Source organism: Podarcis muralis, chromosome 5 (assembly GCF_964188315.1).
Source record: "Podarcis muralis chromosome 5, rPodMur119.hap1.1, whole genome shotgun sequence".
Classification (NCBI taxonomy): domain Eukaryota; kingdom Metazoa; phylum Chordata; class Lepidosauria; order Squamata; family Lacertidae; genus Podarcis; species Podarcis muralis.
Genome location: NC_135659.1, coordinates 95,936,213 through 95,959,333, shown reverse-complemented (window position 1 = coordinate 95,959,333; position 23,121 = coordinate 95,936,213). Strand labels below are relative to the sequence as shown.

Genomic DNA, 23,121 nt, shown 5'->3' with positions numbered 1-23,121 from the left:
CAGTTGTTGAAGTCGCTTAACTTGCTTTCTGAATGTGTTGGTTTCCTGTTTTGATGAATCACCCATTGGGATACTTTCTTTTCCTGCTTTCTCCTGACTACTTTGTCATGAGAGAGAAGCTTTTGAGCGCCATGGAGCAGATAACTGAGTGGCAAACTGAAACAGCTCCCTAATCTAGGAGTTTTGAAATGATTAGCTTTCTTGTAATTTTGTACAAATCAGGCATATTTTATTTATTTTATTTTATGCAATAGCTGGACTTCTTAGTGCTTGTTGGGGCTTATCTTGGATGTATTGGCTTGCATTTGGGGGAAATACAGGGTGGGATTCAACTAATCAGCCCCGACAGCCAAAGGTCTGTGGAAGGACTTCTGCAATGGGCTTCCTTCCCTCTCTTCCTTCTGCATGCCCTGCGCTCCCAGAGTTGGCTCCAGAACACAACATGAGGTCGTTCCACCTGGCAGTACTTGTGCAGACAGAATGATTGGAAGAGCTCATGGTTGAATTCCACCCACAGTAATTGATGAGAAGCCATAGGCTGGGACAGTCCATCAACTGCAATAGCATAAACTACAGCAGTGATTTGGGAGTGCTAGAGCAGAGGGGTTGGCCTTTGCTTCACCTCAAGACATAGTAACTTGCAATTGTACGACACATGGGCAGTTTTTCATGAGACCATCATAATGCGATTGTGAAGAGGGAAACCTTTGCCTGAGAGGTTCCCTTCCCATTTTAGATTTTATGCTACGTGTCAGGAGGGTGCGAGCTTTTTAAGTTCAAGAGGCTGTTTTTCTGCTGCTGATATCCCAAGCATGAGATCTAAGTTAAGTTGGCATTCGTTGGTTGGAGACACTTTCCCTTTTCCTCTGTGCAGGCGCTGTTTGTGTTCTGTGGACTCATCACGGGCTGCTACTGCTGTTGCTGTCTCTGCTGTTGCTGTAACTGTTGCTGTGGAAAGTGTAAACCGAAACCCCCTGAAGGTGAAGAGCAGGAATACTATGTCTCCCCTGAAGACTTGGAGGCACAGCTACAGTCAGATGAGAGGGGTAAGTCTTCTACACTCCAGGTCAGCCACACATGGAATGTCTCAAAATCACAGGGCTGAGTAGAGAGAGGAGGAGGAGGAGGAGAAGCTTCGTGTAGTTTCAACTTAAGCTTATCAGGGGGTGCCTAAAAAGCATATCTGTGCTGCAAATGTGTGTTTTTTTTCTGAAGACCTGGCTTCATGGAGATTCCTAAATATCTCCCTGAATGAAACCAAGGTTTGCTCATGTACAAAATGGTGAAGAGGTGAGCAAATTTGTTGATGATATCATTTAGAAGATTTTATAACTTGCCTGTCAGTGGAATGGCCCTTGAGCCAGCTCACAATACCTGTACACGAATTGCAAACATACATACAGCCATGCATCCCCTTTGTCCCCTGTCCAGTGGTTGGGGGACAGAGTGTGCTGCTTCTCACTTCCGCAGTTCCAGGGCTTGTGGCAATTGCACCCGGGGGTTCTTTCTGGCAGGGAGAGGGAAAGCCAAGCTTCTTGCAAGCTGTTCCTTCTCTGATCCATGGGTTTGGCCAGCCTGGGGGGCTCCTTGCTATAGGAGGCAGAGAGTGCAAACGTCCAGTAGCTCTTGACTCCTGGCTTGATGGCAGAAGCTGGAGAGTGCTGCCCTTCATCTTTGCAGTCCCATTCATGGAACGATGGTCTAAATGCACCCAGTGGGTATGCTTCTTTTGAAGCTAGTTGGTGTAGCCTTAAGAGGAAATGTGGATAACATTTGTTGACATGGTTAGCAGTTTATGGAGGAATTTCCCCTACCTTGCATATTACTCACTGTATGGACACCGTTAACTAGGAATATGGTGTTGAAATAATTAATTAAATACAACCCTTCTGTCTGTTTAACTGAAACTGATGGAAAAATAATGAAGCAAACCAACATCCTAAGAAGGAGGAACTTTTAAAAAATTAACGGCTGCACAGAAATCTTAAGTTGGCCTTGCAAACTTCCTGTTTCCCCCACAATCCTACGCTGGTCATTTATAGCTGCAATGAAGGGGGAAAAAATTAGATGCCCTTACCTGGTTACCTAGGGACGCGGGTGGCGCTGTGGGTTAAACCACAGAGCCTAGGACTTGCCGATCAGAAGGTCGGTGGTTCGAATCCCCGCAACAGGGTGAGCTCCCATTGTTCGGTCCCTGCTCCTGCCAACCTAGCAGTTCGAAAGCACGTCAGAGTGCAAGTAGATAAATAGGTACTGCTCCGGCAGGAAGGTAAACGGTGTTTCCATGTGCTGCTCTGGTTTGCCAGAAGCGGCTTAGTCATGCTGGCCACATGACCCGGAAGCTGTCTGTGGACAAACGCCGGCTCCCTCGGCCTATAGAGCGAGATTAGTGCGCAACCCCAGAGTCGGTCCCGACTGGACCTAATGGTCAGGGGTCCCTTTACCTTTACCTGGTTGCCTAGAAGCCCTTAGGGCTGGCAAGTTGCTTTTGACAAGCCAGGTCTTCATTGCGTCACTTCCTTTCAGCAGTTTTAGGAGGGAGCTGTCTAACCACGATTTCCTTTGATTTTCAGACACCTCAGATACACCTATTGTGATACAGCCAGTCTCAGAGACGACCCAGCTCACAGCGGACTCCCACCCCAGCTACCATACCGATGGATTTAACTAAGTTAAGGAAGCACTGTTAACTAGAATGGATAAGAATAAATAATATGGCCAATCCAGCACTAGAATCATGGACATTAGATAATAGAGTACGGGGAAGGGAGACGTCCTGCCACACTTAGAGGGCAGCCTCCAACCTGCTGAGAATATTTTGTAATCCCTTCGCCTTTTGTCACCTTCAGTGTCGTATCTTGATGATACATGGATGATACTGTAGCATGCAGTATTTAAAGCAGTTTAGCTTTTGGTCTTATTTCGTTTCCTTTTTTAAAAAAGAAAAAAAATTAGCATGTGTGGAGTTTTATGTTATAAATGTCTTTGTGTTGTAATGTATTGAGGAGTTATCACAACGAGTGTGATGGATACATTCTGCATTTTAAGCAGCGATACCAGCCAAAAAAACAATGAGCATTTTTCAAAGAGAATTTAAATTTGCCACAGAAGCCACCACACTTCCATACAGTTGAGCTACAAACATCACTTGAAGGCGGCTGTTGATCATCCATTTGATAGCAACTAAGATTTCCAGTATATCCCAACTGCCCCTTTGCTCCTAACACCCCTGTCTCAAGAGCTAACCTTGAAAATGGCTGATGTTGCATGGAAGGGATTTTTTTTTAAAAGGGAAAAAATGTTCCCTGCACATCTATTTCATCTTCTGAGTGTCAGTGGCTTTATAGTTAAGATGTTCTTGTATAGGAGAGGGCCAAAATGTTGGTTTTGTTATAAAACCAGACGTTACTTGAATTATCTCAAATTAAAGTGCACACTAGTTTTGTTTGAATTTAATCATTCCCCTGCACTATTTATGATCAGTTGCTGCCATTTTTTTTTTACTTGTGCATGAACATGGAAAACAGAAACTCATGTATGCTCTCACTGTCGCGTTTGAATGAAGTCTAAGCAAATAAATAGTCGAGCAAAGTTTAGATTTCTGTTGTTCGAATATGCATTGCTTTTTACATTTTTACAAGCACCTCTTAAAAAAGAAAACTAAGGCCACTTTACACATGCATTCTAGGTATGCATCTAAGAGTACTTAAAAAAACATTTCTAGGATAAATGCTGCAGGTACAGGCATACTTATCAGGGGACTGAGATTGGCTGTGGCTCCCTTTTGAGTGTTCACTGGGTGGCAAGCTTCAGTTTGCTGCTATGTGATGTAGGAAACAGATCTATGCTGACTGGCTCAGCAGACAAAACACAGCGTTTTGGAGCTGAGGCACCAAGTCTTCTATCTGTAGCTACAGCCATGTGGCTTCCTAGCACAAATTTGATTGCCTCTGTTCTACCTTGCTAAAATGGGATCAGTAAGTCTGATCTGCTCTAACCAGTGTGCAGTGCTTTACAAAATTGGAGCACTGCGTGGTTGATTAATTAGTATTGCTGAATGGTTGTCAAATAACTAATCACATCTGTTTCCTTGTGTGTTAACCCGTGAAATGATTTGCACGTGTTCTTTTTAAAGATAATGTTTATTTTGTTTGGGGTTTCCCTTACATCTCTCTTCATTGATAACTTTGTGATGGATATTCTGGAACGGTTTCCCTCTCTGCGGTAGAAAAAAAAATTATGAATGGAAATTGTGTGTGTGTTTGTGTGTGAATGTGGGGGCATCATGAGGCTTCCTTAGGTATCTCAGCAACTTATATTCTCTAATTCTCTGCTATTGTTTGTTTAGTCTCATTTTAGAAAATGTTCAATCCACTTAAAAATGCATCACCCAGGGACACTGAGCTTCAGGACTGCTGCTGCTGCTTTTGAATTTCAGAGCTCAGATCAGTCTGTTCTGTTCTCTTTTTCTCTGTCCCCCTGCCCCCCCAATTTTGTCTCTCCTCCTTTTTGGAATTAACTGTGGCTGTCTCTTCTTACGCACCATTCTGAGGTGGTACCTTTTCAGACTGCAAGTGGGAGATGCCAATATGAATATTCCCCAGGGCGTGTGGAGAAAAGCAAAGTCAATGCAAATAGAAAAATTAACACATAAGGGAAAGCGAGTCTGATTGAGCCCTTTGCCTGTTGCGCAAGTTTATTGGGGAGCATTGTAGAAATGTCTTGCCTTGTCTGCAGTCTGAAATGGTGCAGTCGGGCTCTGCCACCACCTCCTCAGCATCCCACAGTCTCGTAGTGCAGATTGTGTGGGATGAGGCCTGACTTTGTTCTACATGCGTTCTGCTTCCCCACAAGCAGGGTTTGCTTTCTTTGCAGGACTTCATCTTCCCTACACCTGACCTGAAATCTGTACTAAAGGAAAGATCTTTGAAAGCTTCTTAACCATATGGACCAAAACTGTCTTTTGAAAGCCGAGCCAGCTCTTTTCTTTCCTCTCCTGCCCTCTCCAGTCTTCTCCAAAGGTGCCCAATATGGCATGTTCACTTTACTTAGGCTAGGCAGAAGGGCAGTTCTTAACATTTGGGTGAGCTAACACATTGTTAACACTCGTTTTGATATTGCACCCTTAGTTTTCGGCTAAATACCCTGGACAGCTCAGTACTTTAATATTCCTTGAATCCACCTGCATGATTCAAAGTTAATATATTTCAGACTTGTATCTTTCTCTAGGCAAAAACAGGCTTATCATGCATTCCTAGTGCCTGTCACTGGTTTTTATTCAACGTCCCAAACCCAGGGGTTAGGGGACAACACACACACACAGATTTACATATCTAGACTTGAAAGCCTCATCCATCTTGTTGAGGGTTACATGGAGGGTGTAATATGGAGAATTTATAAAAGGTGACAGAGTTCTTTGCCTAAAAGTAAAGTATGATCTCAGCTGCGCTCCTGCTGCCCGGCTTCAGTCTTGATTTTAACATAACTAAAATTGCCAACTTGGACTGATTTCATGACCTAACAACATTGGCGCTCCAGAGCAAAACATCTAGTGAAGAACTTGGGCCATGATCCGGTGTCAGGCTGGATTTTACAAACATGTAATAACCCCTAAACAGTTTGCTGCCACTGGAAACAAGCTGCTTCAATCTCTAGCATAGTTAATTGTTTCAATAGAGTTTCAAGGCACTTTCCCCCCTCCCTTCTCCTTCTCAGTCTTGGAGTTCAGAGTACTGTATCGCTATTTGTGTTCACTTAAAGGAGATCAATTTATTAATCATTTTGCTGTTGGGCAATGATTTCATAATCATTCCAGTAGTGATTTGGGGGTAAAGCTGTAGTACTTCCTGTGTTTTCTTACGCCATTGTGTCCTTTAGATTTGCATCCCACTGAAGCTTGTTCTAAATATCCATTAATTGCTAAGCTAAAATGCCAGGATGAAGGTGCTTCACATAGTCTTAAACACAGTCTCTGCTCTCTGTTCCTAACGTTGTGCTGCTGGACACAGGGAACCGGGGCTCTTTCAAAGTCTGATTGCTGTTTGATATAAAGGAAAGTTTCTAATTCGAATTTCTAATAGCGCTATCTTCAACTGGAGGCAAACAAAGCTGAAAATGATTTGAGAGGAGTTTCACTTTCCATTGCGTTTGTGTACTTGCTGTAAGTCTTCTTGTTGCTGCCTCTGGATAAACAGGACTTAAGGGCTTTTGAGACCGTAACAAAGTCATTTAATAGAAGGTGAGAGTGGGGGTGAGCATACAGGATTCTGAGTGTGAGCCTTCTTTCAAGCTACCTTTAAAATTTCTGGAACAAAACCCACATCCATCTGTCTTCAGTCTTATTTATCAAGTCCACTACCTCATCCCCTTACAGCAGTTTTCCTTTAGACTGCCATGGCTCACCCTTTCTCATTTTTTCAAACCCATACTATGTTGTTAGAAGACTTGCAGAGGGTTGTCCTTCAGTCCTTTTTAACTGTGTCAAAACCAGTGGATCCGGCCAATTAAAGTGAGTTCCACATGGCTTTGTGATAGGCATATATAATGCACCAAGCCGCCACAAGCCCAGAAGTACCTGCTTTGCTTTGCATGGTGGCCAAACCACATCCTAGCTCTGGCTCTTTGGCTCAATTCAGCTCCCAGGGACTTGAATATGTGAGTCGCAGAGCATCTTTCCCCGCCCCCTCACTAAAACCAACACAGCTTTTTTTCATTTGGAGCTAGTGAGAATGAATCGAGAGATGAAAAATGGGCAATGAACTTTTTAAAAGTCCATTGGCACTGGCTTACACAAAGAACGTTCACTGCCAATGCATATGAAACTTTTGCACCATTTTTCTATGCTTAAATGTGTTGCCAGCCAATTAAATTAGTGTTTTCATTTTTACTTTAAGTGATGCTAGCATTCACAAGCATCTTCATGAACCTGCCCATTTTGCTCTCAGATTGCATTGAGGGAGCTGGCTGTGTTAGGAAGGCCTGTCGTTAACCTGCTCATTATTGCCCAATCATCAGACCACTTGTGCAGAGTCAGGGAGGATCTGTACAGCTTCCCGTGGTATGGAGAGCTTTGTAGGCTGCAGTTTTGATTACCTGGGAGATGCAATTTGGGGCTAATGCGACCTGAGGAAGGTTGGTAGCTTGCTGGTTGGACTTCCAAGCTTCTTACTAAATCATGCCAAGCCACAGGCTTGCACCCGGAAACTTGCTTTGAGCACTGATTCTCCATCCCTTTCCCAACACAGGAGTGACCCTGGGAGGCTTTCCCGTGTCTGAAAATGTACCATGGATACACTGATTAGATATAACTGCTGTGGAAAAGGCACACTGCTCTCAGAGCTACTAAGAACCAGATGTTACGTTTTCAGACACCAAAGTGCCAAGTCCTGATGTGTTCAGGAAAACTGTCGCTTGGGAAACTGGTCTTAATTTATTCTACATTCCAGATGAGCTCCAAATCCCCTCTGCAGCAGCTGCTGTTGAAGTGATAATTTTTTTTTTAAAAAAAATAGTCATTTGGTGCAATGAGCAATGCAGTCATCCTTGGTTTGGGGAGCCAAGGGGCATTGTACCTACGAATGCTAAATAAATTTCACAGGCTGTGTATGTATGAATCTGTTGTTTTTATCTGTATATACATGTATATATAAAACACTTACGTAAACATCCTTGTAGCACTTGTAGGTAGATTTCTGCCGTTTCTGATGTTACCAAGCGCTTTTTCTTTCAGCTTAGTAACTTCCAAACACCCTCCTTTTCTTTTAGCCCTCACAGTAGTCAATAAAATGTGATGCTCCATAACATTTCATTGCATAGTAGCCTATCATGAGAGCACCCCGCCCAAGCTTATTCAATGGCAGAGTTTCACATTATGTTCTCAGTGATGTGGTGGTGTTGCTGGGGGGTTTGCTGTTCGATCAGCAACCCTTGCGACAGTTTTTACCTACGTTACAGGTGGAGGTGGGAACTGTGCCCTGATTCTAGGAGCCTCCTGCAGCAATTGGGGCTCCTGCAAACAAACGCATCAAGAATGGACAGCGAATGCATGTCCTTAAAAAAACCAAAACCCTGAACATGTCGGCTTGATTCAAAGAGAAGGCAGCAATATCCTGAGAGGCAGAGAGTTCTTTCTGGGATGGTTGTCGTGGGTTGAAGTGGAGGGGAAGGTGGCTTCTGAAATAGTTGCAGGGCATGGCTCTTAAGCTCTTTCTAGCGGCAGCGTATTTAACAAAGTGGGGCATAGCATGGGAAATCGTAGGATGAGTGCTTGCATTGCTGTGGTTCTTTTCTGTTGGTAATTCAGCTTTGACTGTTAAGGAGATGAGTCGATGTGATTGTCTAAAGCAGGGGTTGGCCACCTGCAGCCCCCGGGCCACCTGCAGCCCACGGGGTCGTTTAAATGGCCCATGAGCCGCCCCTGAACCAAGCCGCCCACTCGGCAAGTCTCCACGCACTGTGCTAAACCGGCACAGCACGGAGTGGGGACTCGCTCCCGCGGTGCCAGAAATCACATCTGCGCAGACACAAATGCTGGAAATCGCATCTGCGCAGATGCGATCCAGCCCATGGAGTGATCTCCGCAGGAGTGAACTGGCCCAGGCGAGGTAAACCTTGCTGACCCCTGACCTAAAGACCCCAAAACTAGGCACGACAGAGACAGCCTCCCCCCTTCCCTGTTGGAAGAAGAAGACAGGGACCCTTCCTGTCTTTCCATTGTTTCTTTACCTCGCCCCGCAGTCCCGTTGCCTAATTCTTAGACTCTAATCTGTAGGCCAACCATAACACTTGACATTTGATTTTTGGTATTTTGCTGGAGGCAAGCCAACCCAAATTGTTTAATTGCACAGCGCAAGACCTGCAGCTTATTTTCGTTTCGATGTTTTGACTCAGCGATCTTATTTTCCTTTTTGGTACGCCTGTGTGTTGTGTGTCGATGGGTGGGCTGTGTGTGTGTGTGTAATGAACCTGGAGATTTGCCAAGCTGCAAAAGCTGTAGAAATTGCGTTTTCCACATTAGTCTTGTGTGAGTGTGTGTGTGCGTGTGTGTTGCGTCGTTCAGCTACTGCTGGTGTTCTATTAATTTTTGTATCATCATCTCCTCCTCCTGCTGCCCCTTCTCCTCTATTGGGGAACATGGTATGTGTTTTTTGTCTTGTGTAGCTATCACTCTATTCAAGGCAGCCTCTTCTTGCATATGAGTAAAAAAAGTTAGGATGAACTGTGGCCCAGTCAGCCATTGCTCCTCTCATGCCGTTCCTTTCAGTGAAGGTTTGCAAGCCCCATTGAAATGAACCATGGCTCCAGAAAGCAAAGTTTGGTAGATTCCATCATTCACTTGTTGATTTTTAGTAAGATTTGTTGTGGCCTCTCCTGAAGTCTGTGTGACCTGATGAAGATGTATCAAGAGTCTCATATTGCACTTGTACTTGCTGGAGAAAAGGGGAAATCCAGATTTTTTTTTTAAATTAAGAAAAATGTTAGTTGTAAAGAACAATCAAAAAGTATAAATGCATTTGAAAAGCAATTATATATATATACATATACATAGAAAATATATATATATATTTTGTTATGTTACTTAAAGGCTCATCCTTTAAATTGTATGTAAGTAGCTGTGGCTGTCCGAACTTTGTGGATTGTTAACACTCGCAAATACTGAGCTCCTGTACATACCTACAGTTCAAGCAGAAGGAATTTATTTTATGTTTTAGCATGTAATTTATGTATTGTATGTCTGAATAGGAACATAAAATTGAAAAAATAAAGACTGCTAAATTATCAGAAACCAAGGTTGTAAAATAAATGTTTTCAAGGCAAAAAAACCCACCCGAAGTGTTCTCTTGATCTGTTTTTTTTTTTTTTAATGTTTATTTTAAGGCTGGATTAGGGCCTTTTCTGCCATTAACCAAAATGCTGTGACTTAAAGGAGGAAGAAATCAAGCATGGAAGCCACCTTCCTTGGGTTCTTATCCTGAGCAACTGTGATGATAATCATAATTTATTATTTATACCCCACTCATCTGCGGCAGCCTTTGGACTCAAAGCTATCTTGTGTAGAGCAGCCACAGAAATTTCTGGGGAATTCTGAGGAGAAGTGGAAGTTTTCAAAAAGACCAGCCCATTTCCTTTTCCTCTAAGGGGCTCATATGGTTACAACAACCCTGTGACGCTGGTTAGGCCAAGAGGCAGAGACTGGCCCAAGGTCACCCAGTGAGCTTCATGACTGAGTGGGGATTCGAACCCTGGTCGTCTCCCAGATCCTAGTCTGACACACTAGCTAGACACTATCCCACCAGAGATAATAGCCACTGGCTGCATTCTGCATTAGCTGCTGTTTCCATGCAGTCTTCAAAGGGAGCCTCGTGTAGTGCCCCCATCCCAACCAAAAGTTGCTCCATAAGGTTCTTCCTTATCTATTTTCAAAGGAAGGGGTGGAGGTTTTAGCACTATGTTCTCATTTCTGGTTCTTTATAGTGTTGTGAAGATGGTGCTTTACACAGGAAAATGCTCACAAGGCAGGTCCCTGCCCCCAAGCAGATTACAATTAAAAGTTTAAATGAAACCATATATCCTTCTTCTTCTTTGGCGATCACTCATAGCCGAGTAAGATTGTTTTCCATAAACACGGTTTTAACAATGAGTCCGTAAGTGACTGTGGAGGCCAATTCTGGATCCACACGTCCTTCCACAGTGGGGACATTGGTTTCCGGGCGGGAGCTGATTACGGTGTGGATTTGCCAAGCGTGCCTTCCTCCTAGCACGTTTCTCCCTTGGGTCCTGAGTTCGAGTGTCTCCAAAGCCCATGACACCTTTGGTAAAGGCTGCTCTCCAACTGGAGCGCTCGCAGGCCAGTGTTTCCCAGTTGTCAGTGTTTATACTACATTTTTTTTAGATTTGCCTTGAGACAGACTTTAAACCTCTTTTGTTGACCACCAGCATTACGCTTTCCATATCCTAAAGACGCCACCGTCTCTGCTGGCCTTCATTCCTAAGGAAACCAAGTGCTGAAACCCCTGGAATCTCTCGCTGCTTGGAGATTGGGGTGGCACGTAACAGTATCTTCGATGCACGACGCCTGTGTCTGAGCAGGGATGCTGAGGCAGAATAAAAAAGCAAACTGTTCCCTGACGGCAGGAGAAAGAGAGTCTCCACCATCACATTCCTGGAGCAATTGAGCTGATCTTTTGCGGACCTCGGGGAAATCAGAGCAAACAGCTGCCTCCCACATGGAGGCGTTGGCAGTCATGAGCTGTTCCCCTTGCCCTTTCTCACCGCCGCACTCCAGGACTGGCGCGAGGGCACACAGGGAGCCCCGTCCAGATCGGCACTTGCCTCTTCCCTTGTCATGTCGACCCACATGGACTACAACTCCTGCCCTAGAGATTGCCCCACCATGGATAGCCTAGAAAGGCAGCTCATTTGCCCCATCTGTTTGGAGATGTTTACCAAGCCGGTGGTCATCCTGCCCTGCCAGCACAACCTGTGCAGGAAATGTGCCAACGACATCTTTCAGGTGAGCCGAGAACATGCCTGGGTTTGCAGCTTGGCTTGGTTTTCATTTTAGGGCTAAGCGCATAGTGTTCAAAGAGAGAAGGTGGCACCAGGGATACGGAATCACTAGCAAAATGCCCGTCGTCATTGCAGGTGGCGTGAGCTCTGGGGAAGGGCCTGTGTCTTGTAAGATCACGGGGGGATCTGCGTGGACTGACGGACACATGCTAAAAGCGACCCCTGTATGGTGGTGAGGGGGCACTCCTGGCTCCCTGTTTGGATTTTTAAAAAATAATTATGGAGTTACAAGAGGGCTGGGGAAGCTTTTGCAGACTGAGGGTTGCTTTTCCTTCTGGGGGGGCCACAGGCCAGACACAGGGCGAAGGTGGGCAGAACAAATAATGCCAATTTTACCTTTGTTAGTTACTTTTACCTGCACATCCCTCTGTATCCTACAACCAGACAAGTTAACAGGGAGAAATGTAAAGTATTTCACTTGGGCAAAAAAAATGAGAGGCACAAATACAAGATGGGTGACACCTGGCTTGAGAGCAGTACATGTGAAAAGGATCTAGGAGTCTTGGTTGACCACAAACTTGACATGAGCCAACAGTGTGACGCGGCAGCTAAAAAAGCCAATGCAATTCTGGGCTGCATCAATAGGAGTATAGCATCTAGATCAAGGGAAGTAATAGTGCCACTGTATTCTGCTCTGGTCAGACCTCACCTGGAGTACTGTGTCCAGTTCTGGGCACCACAGTTCAAGAAGGACACTGACAAACTGGAACGTGTCCAGAGGAGGGCAACCAAAATGGTCAAAGGCCTGGAAACGATGCCTTATGAGGAACGGCTAAGGGAGCTGGGCATGTTTAGCCTGGAGAAGAGGAGGTTAAGGGGTGATATGATAGCCATGTTCAAATATATAAAAGGATGTCATATAGAGGAGGGAGAAAGGTTGTTTTCTGCTGCTCCAGAGAAGCGGACACGGAGCAATGGATCCAAACTACAAGAAAGAAGATTCCACCTAAACATTAGGAAGAACTTCCTGACAGTAAGAGCTGTTCGACAGTGGAATTTGCTGCCAAGGAGTGTGGTGGAGTCTCCTTCTTTGGAGGTCTTTAAGCAGAGGCTTGACAACCATATGTCAGGAGTGCTCTGATGGTGTTTCCTGCTTGGCAGGGGGTTAGACTCGATGGCCCTAGTGGTCTATTCCAACTCTATGATTCTATTCTATGATTCTAAGTAACAGGTAACATCAGAGGACAAGGACACATTGAGAGCAGGCAAAAACACTCAGGGAAGGTGTGAAAGTGTTGAGGGGTGTGGCTTGGGAGTAATGGGTGTGGCCTGTGGGAGAAGGGGTGTGGCCTAGGGAGAGCTCAGGGGGCCAGGGATGATGACGACGACGACGACAACAACAACAACAACAACAACAACAACAACAACAACAATTTATTATTTGTACCCCGCCCATCTGGCTGGGTTTCCCCAGCCACTCTGGGCGGCTTGCAACAAAAATAAAAAATACATTAAAATGTCACACATTAAAAACTTCCCTGAACAGGGCTGCTTCCAGATGTCTTCTAAATGTTAGGTAGTTGTTTATCTCTTTGACATCTGGTGGGAGGGCGTTCCACAGGGCGGGTGCCACCACCGAGAAGGCCCTCTGCCTGGTTCCCTGTAGCTTTGCTTCTCGCAATGAGGGAACCGCCAGAAGGCCCTTGGCGCTGGATCTCAGTGTCCGGGCAGAACGATGGAGGTGGAGACGGTAGTGAGGCCTGAAGGGCTGCATTTGGCCCCCACCCCTGAGGTTCCCCACCCCTGTGCTGTAAGATGGCTAAGGTCATAGTACCTATTTATAGAACGGAATGATTTGCAAAAAGCAGAGAGGGAGAAATACTTATCCATAGCTCTAGAACTGGGGGGGGGGGGGCAGCTGATGAAACTGAATGTACTTCAGCCACAGTACTTGCTGCCTCGTGGGACATATTCGGGAGAAGAAAAGGCTAAAGAATAAACCTTGTGTAAATCTGGTGTGGAGTCCCTAAGACTGTTGGATGGTGCCTTGTACACCTCCTTCAGCCAAGCTGGTGCCAAACGTCTTGCTCTGCTTTCCTTTGGGCCCCATCAGTGAGGCCGAGAGGGTGGTCTTTTTTTATATATATATAAATTTTTTATTAAGGTTTTTACATTACAAAATAGAAAAAGAAAAAAGAAAAAATACAAAATAAAAACAGTTAAAAGCAATCAATCTTTTCATCACATTATTTTTCATTTACTTGTTTCCCGGACCTCCTCGTACCTCCCTTTTTTGTATTCCTGTTCAATTTATTAGCTCAGCAGTTTCTTTCCCTCTTTATTTTACCCAGATCTTTAATCTTAAATTATTATATCATTAAATTTTTACTTATAAAAAACCATTTTTTCATATTCTTTTATACCATTACAGCTAGAAGCCACCTAATTTCAATCCAACATCATTCTAACATTCATTAATTTTACAGTATCTCTGTAAATAGTCTTTAAATTTCTTCCAATCTTCTTCCACCGACTCTTCTCCCTGGTTGAGAGGGTGGTCTTGTCATCTGGGCAGCGCAAGACCTCCAGCCACACTGCCCAGGCTTGCCCCCCCCCCCCGACGTATCCTTGGTGCTGCTAAGGCACCAAAAACAATGCTGGAGGCAGCAGTTACGAGTTCCCGATCTATTCAGCCACAGCAGGCGCTGTGATTCTCCAGTGGTTTGACTTCACCCCCAGAGGTGCACTCCATTGTCTCTCGAGATAGACGGATGACGACGACTTCAGCTGCCATTCTCCACCCAGTGTGTGTGATTTCCTTGTCGGAATCCAGTCATTTGTTTAAAACCAAATGTCAGCGCCAAACACTAGAAAATTCAGTTGCCGATATAAAATATGTACCACATGGGACAAATCGAGAAACATTTGCTTAAGGTGTGTTTTCATCCTGGTATAATGCAGTGCTAGCAGTGTGCAACTGCCGCTGCCCAAGAGCAAAGGGCGCTCGATTGTTTGAACTGGCCCAAAATCAAAAATAAGAACCGCTCTTTTATCAGAAGGGGATTCACCAAGGAATCTTTCCCCCTTGGAACTTTATAGAGAGTGCTGCAAAGCATAAGGACCTGCGGGTTGCATCCAACTAAATTTTACCCCAGAGCTGAGCCTCTGAAATGAGTGTATTTAAGTTACCCATTCATTCCAGTGGGCCTGGGAATGCTTAGCATTGATTATCACCCTATGCCTTCCGCTGTGGGCCCCTCCCTACTGATGGGGATTTTTTGTGGGGTGGAGGATGGTTGTGGGTGCATTCTGCAACATGTCACTGACACAAGAATAGCCCATTAGTGGTGGATTTATAATGGACTGTCCACAAATCATTCCGCTTTGCTACTTGTTCTGTGATGCTTGCCCCAAAATTCTTGCATTATTGCCATCTTGAAGGGCACAATGAAAATGTGCCCACCCCTTGCCCCACAAAACACTTGTTTATTTATTCTATTTATATACTGCCCTTTAACCAAAGGTTTATTATTATTATTATTATTTGGTTTATTTCCACCTATATACAGCCTGAGCCTGTGATGGAGGGGTTCACAGCATTCACACCCCAAAAAGGGTGTTGTTTTCCCCCATAGATGCAGCCTTGTGCAGTCGTAATTTTGTTCTCCAACACCTTGTGACTCAAATGTTTTGGCTCCCAAATGCGGCAAACCCGGCAGTGAGTGTTCCGGTTTGCAAACGTTTTTTGGAAGCCAAATGCCCGACGTGGCTGATGCGGCTTCCGACTGAGTGCAGGAAGCTCCTGCAGCCAATCGGAAGCCGCGCCTTGGTTTTCAAACGTTTTTGGAAGTCAAATGGACTTCCGGAACGGATTCCGTTCGAGAACCAAGGTACGACTGTATTCAAGAGAGCCAGTGTGGTGTAGTGGTTAAGAGCAGTAGATTCGTAATCTGGGGAACTGGGTTCACTTCCCTGCTCCTCCACTTGCAGCTGCTGGGTGACTTTGGGCAAATCACACTTTTCTGAAGTCTCTCAGCCCCACTCACCTCACAGAGTGTTTGTTGTGGGGGAGGAAGGGAAAGGAGAATGTTAGCCGCTTTGAGACTCCTTTGGGTAGTAATAAAGCGGCATATCAAATCCAAACTCTTCTTCTACTCTTCTTCTTCAAACAGAAATCAGGCAGAGATATCTCTCTAGCTTCTCAGCCTGCTGGTTTTCCACTCCTAGCATCTAGCTGGCACCACTCCACTCTGGCCTGTGTCTGTCTAACTACCAGCCATTTGAGGGAGGGGTGCCTACCCATTTCCCATCTGGCACAGATCCACTACCTTTGTTTCCTTAATGGCCCATTAACTAAGCTATCACCTGACCAGGAATTTGAATCCTTGCTTCTGTTTTAACACTTGCTGGATCCAGGGGTTAGAAGGGTCCCAGCATACAGCCCACTTCCCCCACAAAAAAACTCATAACTATATATATGTTGTCAATTGCAGTTTTAAAATATCCAGGTAATTCAGGCATGATGTCCCTCTCAGGCAATGGGGAGGGTTGAGAAAGTGAAAGATAAATGAGCTGGAGTTTACAAGGGACCAAATTTACATTTTTGTATTTGGACCGATCCTTAAATTCATCTCTGATCATTCTGGAACAATAATAAGCCACTACATTGGCTCCCAGTATGTTTCTGAGCACAATTCAAAGTGTTGGTGTTGACCTTTAAAGCCCTAAACGGCCTCGGCCCAGTATACCTGAAGGAGCGTCTCCACCCCCATCGTTCTGCCCAGACACTGAGGTCCAGTGCTGAGGGCCTTCTGGGGGTTCCCTCGCTGCAAGAAGCCGAGTTACAGGGAACCAGGCAGAGGGCCTTCTCGGTGGTGGCACCCGCCCTGTGGAACGCCTTCCCACCAGATGTCAAAGAGATAAACAACTACCTGACATTTAGAAGACATCTGAAGGCAGCCCTGTTTAGGGAAGTTTTTAATGCGTGACATTTTAATGTATTTTTAATCTTTGTTAGAAGCCGCCCAGAGTGGCTGGGGAAACCCAGCCAGATGGGTGGGGTACTATTATTATTATTATTATTATTATTATTATTATTATTTATTATGTTATTCAGCGTTGCCTTTATTCTGACTGAGCCATGTTGAGCTTCATAAAAGGTGACTAAATTGTCCCAGTGAGTCTTCAAAAACACAGCTTTTGAAATATATCACAACTTCGGCTCAGAACAGGTGTTATAATGAAAGTCATCGCAGAAACCTCCAGAGAGGCTGCCAGGAAGCAGGCAAGTTACGTGGGCTGCTCAAGAAGGACTGCTGATATTTTTACAAGAAACCAAAGGCCAGAAGCCAAGAGCAAAACGCAAGACATTTAATCGTGTGAAGGCAGGTGTCGGGCATCTCTCAGGAGAACGGAAGGAGCTGGAAATTAGAACAGTCGCAATCCCCTAGCTATCCAAATCTGTCTGGACGTAGCCTGAGGAAGGAATCTAAGCACTGCAAAGCAAGCAAATGTCTTGGGGGAAATGTCAGGATTTGGTATCTTCTCACCCAAATGCTTCACAGTAAACTAGTCTTGAGAGTCCCATGGGCTGCAAGAAGATCAGACCTATCCATTCTTGAGGAAATCAGCCCTGAGTGCTCACTGGAAGGACAGATCCTGAAGCTGAGGCTCCAATACTTTGGCCCCCTCATGAGAAGAGAAGACTCCCTGGAAAAGACCCTGATGTTGGGAAAGATGGAGGGCACAAGGAGAAGGGGACGACAGAGGACGAGATGGCTGGGCAGTGTTCTCGAAGCTACCAGCATGAGCCTGACCAAACTGTGGGAGGCAGTAGAAGACAGGAGTGCCTGGCGTGCTCTGGTCCATGGGGTCACAAAGAGTTGGATACAACTAAACGACTAAACAACAACAACAAAAACTAGTCTTTGCCAACCTGGGGCCATCTAGATGTGCAGGACTACATCTCCCATCTGCCCCAGCCAGCATGGGCTGATGGGAGTTGTAGTCCAAGACATCAGGATGCCTCTGGCTTGGAGAAAGCCGAAGTAGATAGAGCCACGCCTTCAAGCTCAAGAGTTTGTTTTTGTTGACCGATGCTAAGATTTCTAACCTGCTTTCCCCCTCCAGCAGAGGCCAACAAAAACCTCACCTAAAATGATTAATTATAATAATCATACCAGTGCCACAGAAATCACAGAGCAAATAGCATGACACCACACCTAAAGCAGCGTAAGAAGAACTCAAGGAGCCAGCTAACAAATAACTACAATGCACACAGCAACAGTGTTAAACACCTGCAGGCAGAGGAGAAATGCTAATTGCTTCGGCTAATAGCTAATTTCCCTCTGGGGAGGAATCGCAGCTCAGTTCTGCAGAGCAGGCACTTTGCAAGCGAACCATCCCAGGTCCAACTTAGGACATCTCTCGTTAAAAGGATCAGATGGGGAGGAAAAGATGCCCGAGACCCTAGCCCAGTGGGTTCCCAAATTTTGGAGACCCACTGCCCCCTTATTTCCACAAACTCGTCCCCAGTGCTGGTGGCCCTACCCTATAAAAAGCGTTATTCAGAATAGTGGTTCGCACAACCAACTAAGGGAGATAACAGCACAATAACATTCAAAAGCAATAATGATGAATTGCACATTCGTTCAAAATCCCGTTATAGCTATTTGGCTAAATTAATACAACAAAGTGGATGGACTTGATACCAGCTTTTCAAAGACTAATGGTCATTTATACCTCTAGAGGCAGCCCCCTGTAAGCCCACCACTCACCTTAGGAACTGAATGGATGCCCCAAATAGTTACTGCGAGCCAGAGTAGAGAACACTGGCCTAGATCAGGGGTGAGGGGGTCCTTTTGGGGAAGTTTTTTGGGTGACGGGCACATGCCAGATGCTTTGAGCGGGGTCAAAGCCAAAGTGAGCAGAGCAAGATACATTTTACCTTATACAGTGGGCTAGTTTCTACACAGAGAGACACTTTCTGTTCTCCACCCAATGGATCCAAAGGCTCCATTGTCAGGGACATGGGTGGTGCTGTGGCCTAAACCACCAAGCCTCTTGGGCTTGCTGAAGTGTTGGAAAAGGCTGATCCGGTCCTGAATGGGGTAACTGTGCCCCTGAAGGACCAGGTGCGCAGCCTGGGAGTCATTCTGGACTCACAGCTGTCCATGGAGGCTCAGGTCATTTCTGTATCCAGGGCAGCTGTTTACCAGCTCCATCTGGTACGCGGGATGAGACCCTACCTGCCTGCGGACTGTCTCGCCAGAGTGGTGCATGCTCTGGTTATCTCCCGCTTGGATTACTGCAATGCGCTCTATGTGGGGCTACCTTTGAAGGTGACCCAGAAACTACAACTAATCCAGAATGCGGCAGCTAGACTGGTGACTGGGAGTGGCTGCCGAGACCACATAACACCGGTCTTGAAAGACCTACATTGGCTCCCAGTACGTTTCTGAGCACAATTCAAAGTGTTGGTGCTGACCTTTAAAGCCCTAAATTGCCTCAGTCCGGTATACCTGAAGGAGCGCCTCCACCCCCGTTGTTCTGCCTGGACACTGAGGTCCAGTGCTGAGGGCCTTCTGGCGGTTCCCTCCCTACGAGAAGCCAAGTTACAGGGAACCAGGCACTTGGTAGTGGCACCCGCCCTATGGAATGCCCTCCCATCAGATGTCAAGGAAATAAACAACGATCTGACTTTTAGAAGACATCTGAAGGCAGCCCTGTTTAGGGGAAGCTTTTAATGTTTGATGCATTACTGTATTTTAATATTGTGTTGGAAGCCGCCCAGATGGGCGGGTGGTATTATTATTATTATTATTATTATTATTATTATTATTATTATTATTATTATTATCTCCCCCTGAAATGCACCCTCAGCATAGCATGTTGTAGGGGGTTGGACTAGATAACTCTTAAGGTCCCTTTCCAACCCTACAATTCTGTGCTTCATAAGCAAGCCATTTAGTTGAAGCCTTAAAGGCAAAGCATTTTTTATGCTGACAGCAGCATTGTTTAAACTCGGCTGCTATCCAAGTGCCCTGGATTGATTCCAGGCAATGTGATAACTATAGGTCAGCAATCATTCTTTTCAATATCATTACCTCTAAGCACTTCCCCACTGGGTTTCCCCTCATGCTTTCCTCTTAATGGAATAATGATGATGATGATGAATCTGCATGTGCACAGTTTGGATTAGTACCACGCTATGTTTGCAGCCAGTCCCACAACAGCTGCAGGGTCAGACGCAGGATAAGGGCCACTTCTGAGCTGGCAATTCCTGTGCAGAACCGAGAGATGGTGCATTGGGTTCCTGGTCCATCTCTCCATTGTGTACCAGCAGAGCTGGGGCGCTGGCATCTCAGTACAAGAACACTACTGTCCATTGCAGAGGGCTAGGAGGCACCTCCCCGTTTAGGGCACAGTATCCTGTGCGAGAGGGACGTGGGTGGCGCTGCGGGTTAAACAACAGAGGTTCGAATCCCTGCGATGGGGTGAGCTCCCATTGCTCGGTCCCTGCTCCTGCACACCTAGCAGTTCAAAAGCACGTCAAAGTGCAAGTAGATAAATAGGTACCACTCTGGCGGGAAGGTGAACGGCGTTTCCGTGCGCTGCTCTGGTTTGCCAGAAGCGGCTTAGTCATGCTGGCCACATGACCCGGAAGCTGTACGCCAACTACCTTGGCCAGTAAAGCGAGATGAGCGCCGCAACCCCAGAGTCTTCCGCAACTGGACCTAATGGCCAGGGGTCACTTTACCTTAAACCAAATATCATAAAGACACCACATTCTCTGATGTGCTTTGTTTCCAAAAGGAAACAGGAATGCTAGATAAGCGCCTGAAATCCTGCAATAATACACACAAACACACGGGTTTGAGAGGTGTCCCTGCCTCCAAAACATCTCTTCTGTGTTTCAGTCTCGAGGAACGACCTTGGGTTCTGCGGGGAGGTTTCGCTGCCCGTCTTGCCGCCATGAAGTGGTCCTCGACAGACATGGCATCTACGGACTGCAAAGGAACCTTCTGGTTGAAAACATCATTGATATTTATAAGCAAGCATCAGCCAGGGGGCCAGAGAGGTATGTGATACCCAACAGTCATTGTGTATGTTTGTGGGTGGGCAGGTGTGTCTTGCACACCCCAAAATGTGGGCAAGTGTGGACTTGTAAAAGGATAAAAGAGTATTGGGAAATGATCTATAATGAATTGAAAAAAGTGTTTAAAAGTACTTTACCAAAAAAAAACCAAGAGTCCTTTCTGTTGGGGATAATTTAAACTGAAATTCCCAGGTGTCAAAAACGATTATTTATGTATGCTGCAACTGCGGTCCGTGTTTCGTTAGCCCAAAAATGCAAAACGAGTGAAGTCCCAACCAAAGAAGAATGGCAACTTAAGTTGACAAATATGCACAACTCGCAGACTTAACATATAGAGTAAGAGAACAAGAAGAACATACGTTTAGAGAAGATTGGAAAACGTTTATTGAATGTGTGGGAAATAATTGTGTACAGCTGAAAACATTGGCAGAATTAAGATAAATTAAACAAGTATAAACAAGTATCGATGGATGTAATAATGGGATGCTGATTGGTATGGTTTTTATAAAATATGCAGGAATTTAGGATATGTAAAAAGAACCATGGAAAGAGAAGAAGGGAAGTCATGGATCTGTTAAGGATTTAAAATGAGTGTTTTAAATTGTAAAACAGAATATATATAGGGGGGGGGAAATGTTTCATCTCGCCCCCCCCCCCGATATTTCATAGAATCATATAATTGTAAGGTTTGGAAAGGACCCCAAGGATCTTTTAGTCCAACCCCCCCCCCCCCTGCAATGCAGGAATCTCAACTAAAGCATCCATGACGGATGTCTATCCATCCTCTGTTTAAAAACCCCCAAGGAAGGACAGTTCACCACCTTCTGAGTCAGTTTGTTCCACTGTCAAACGCCTCTTACCATTGGAAAGTTCTTGCTAACGTTTCATCGGAGTCACCTATTTTGTAATTTGAACCCATCAGTTCGAGCAGCAGAGAACATGTTTGCCCCATCTTGCGTGTGGCAGTCTTTGAGATATTTGAAGGCGGCAACATAAATTTTTTGAAATGATTGAATTGGCAAAAATGACGGCAACAGTTAGAATGCAATCTAATCAAAATCTCAAACAGGAATGGAAAAGTGTAGAGGAATACATGACCAAAAGATGCTCCAACAAGAATTTATTGATATGTAATAGACTGATTTCACAAATTTAAGCTAAGCAGATATATAAGATTGAATGTTTAATTATTAAGGTACAAAATTACAATCTCAATAATAAAGTTACAAAATAATAAGAAGGAAGACACAGGGCAAGAAATAAGAAATGGATAAATGTTGGTACATAATGAAATGTGAAAATGTGAATTTACGAATATAATGTATATGTATCATTATTTAAAGATTTCATATATGTAATAATAAATAAATAAATGGGGAAAATAAAAAAATAAAAAAGAGATATTTGAAGATGGCTCTCATATCACCCCTCAGTCTTCTCTTACCCAAAATAAACACACCCAGCTCTTTCAACCACCAGGCACTTATTTGATTAGATGCCTACATCCAATGTAGAGAGCGTGGGAAGAAATTTAGAGAGAGAGAGAGAGAGAGAGAGAGAGAGAGAGAGAGAGGGAGAGAGAGCACTCAATGTTTGTTTTTTAAATAACTTTTTCAAAAATAAACTTTTTCAAATTCTTTTGAACAACCATCCAAATAAATCTCTCATATCCGTTGACTTCCCACCCACCTTTCCATGCTGTTCTTTCCTTATAAAGCTGCTATATTACTTAAATTTTACCCATTATATATGTTAATTATAAATGATTCTCATCTGCTGCTATTCTTCAAATCCTGCATACATTTTAAACTCCTGCATAATGTTTTTTTTTTTAAAAAAAGATCAGGGTCGTGAAATGTTCCAGCTGGCCACTAGAGGTCTCTGTATGCCACAGAAAAATAGATTTTAACCAACATTTCAGACCCCTCTCCCCCTCCCTTCATGTAGCTGGTGAATTTTGCTATAGGAGGGAAGTAAAAGGGCGCCCAGGTGACCAAGGGCAGCCTTGTAGCAGGATGAGACCAAAGGCCTATCAGATGGAGCATCGTTTGTTGCTGACAGTGGACAACCAGACAATCCACAAGCAAGATAGGAGGGCAATGGGCGCCACTTTTGCTGCTGGCCCAGCAACTGGTAATTCAGAGGCATGCTGCCTCTGACCATGGACAGAGAGCATATAGCTGTGGTGAGACTAGTAGCCACAAAGAGGGCCTTTGAATCCCCTTTAAAGCCACCGCAGTTGAGAGCAGTCAGTTTCCTGCCGTGTGAATAAGAGATCCCTTCGTTTTTGCTGGTTCTGAATCTCCGGCCAGCCAGAAAGGAGACTGAGGGTGTTGAAGGGGGCAGAAATTGAGCCCCCACCCAAACTGAAATGGAAAGAGTTCAATTTACACTCGAGTAGGACCCTGGCAGAGACACATGCCCGACTGGCATGTACTCTCACTCCTGGTCAATCGTTCGGGAACTTCATAAGCTTTCTTCAGCCCGAACATCACAGCGACCGATGCCAGCCGACA

The 23,121-nt window shown here is 45.0% G+C and overlaps 2 protein-coding genes across 2 annotated transcripts in view; both read left to right on the top strand.

Annotated features, from left to right (window-relative positions):
• The window catches only part of DNAJC5 (DnaJ heat shock protein family (Hsp40) member C5), a 48,679-nt gene extending 41,189 nt beyond the window's left edge, over positions 1 to 7,490 (top strand). Inside the window, exons 5-6 of the mRNA XM_028735477.2 lie at positions 875 to 1,046; positions 2,574 to 7,490. Of these exons, the coding sequence (XP_028591310.1) occupies positions 875 to 1,046; positions 2,574 to 2,671 (270 nt within the window). The 3' untranslated portion in view covers positions 2,672 to 7,490. The remainder of the gene's footprint in view (positions 1 to 874; positions 1,047 to 2,573) is intronic.
• An 88-nt stretch (positions 7,491 to 7,578) lies between these two features.
• LOC114599774 (tripartite motif-containing protein 54-like) overlaps positions 7,579 to 23,121 on the top strand; it is a 38,484-nt gene continuing 22,941 nt past the window's right edge. Inside the window, exons 1-2 of the mRNA XM_028735475.2 lie at positions 7,579 to 11,512; positions 20,427 to 20,587. Of these exons, the coding sequence (XP_028591308.2) occupies positions 11,345 to 11,512; positions 20,427 to 20,587 (329 nt within the window). The 5' untranslated portion in view covers positions 7,579 to 11,344. The remainder of the gene's footprint in view (positions 11,513 to 20,426; positions 20,588 to 23,121) is intronic.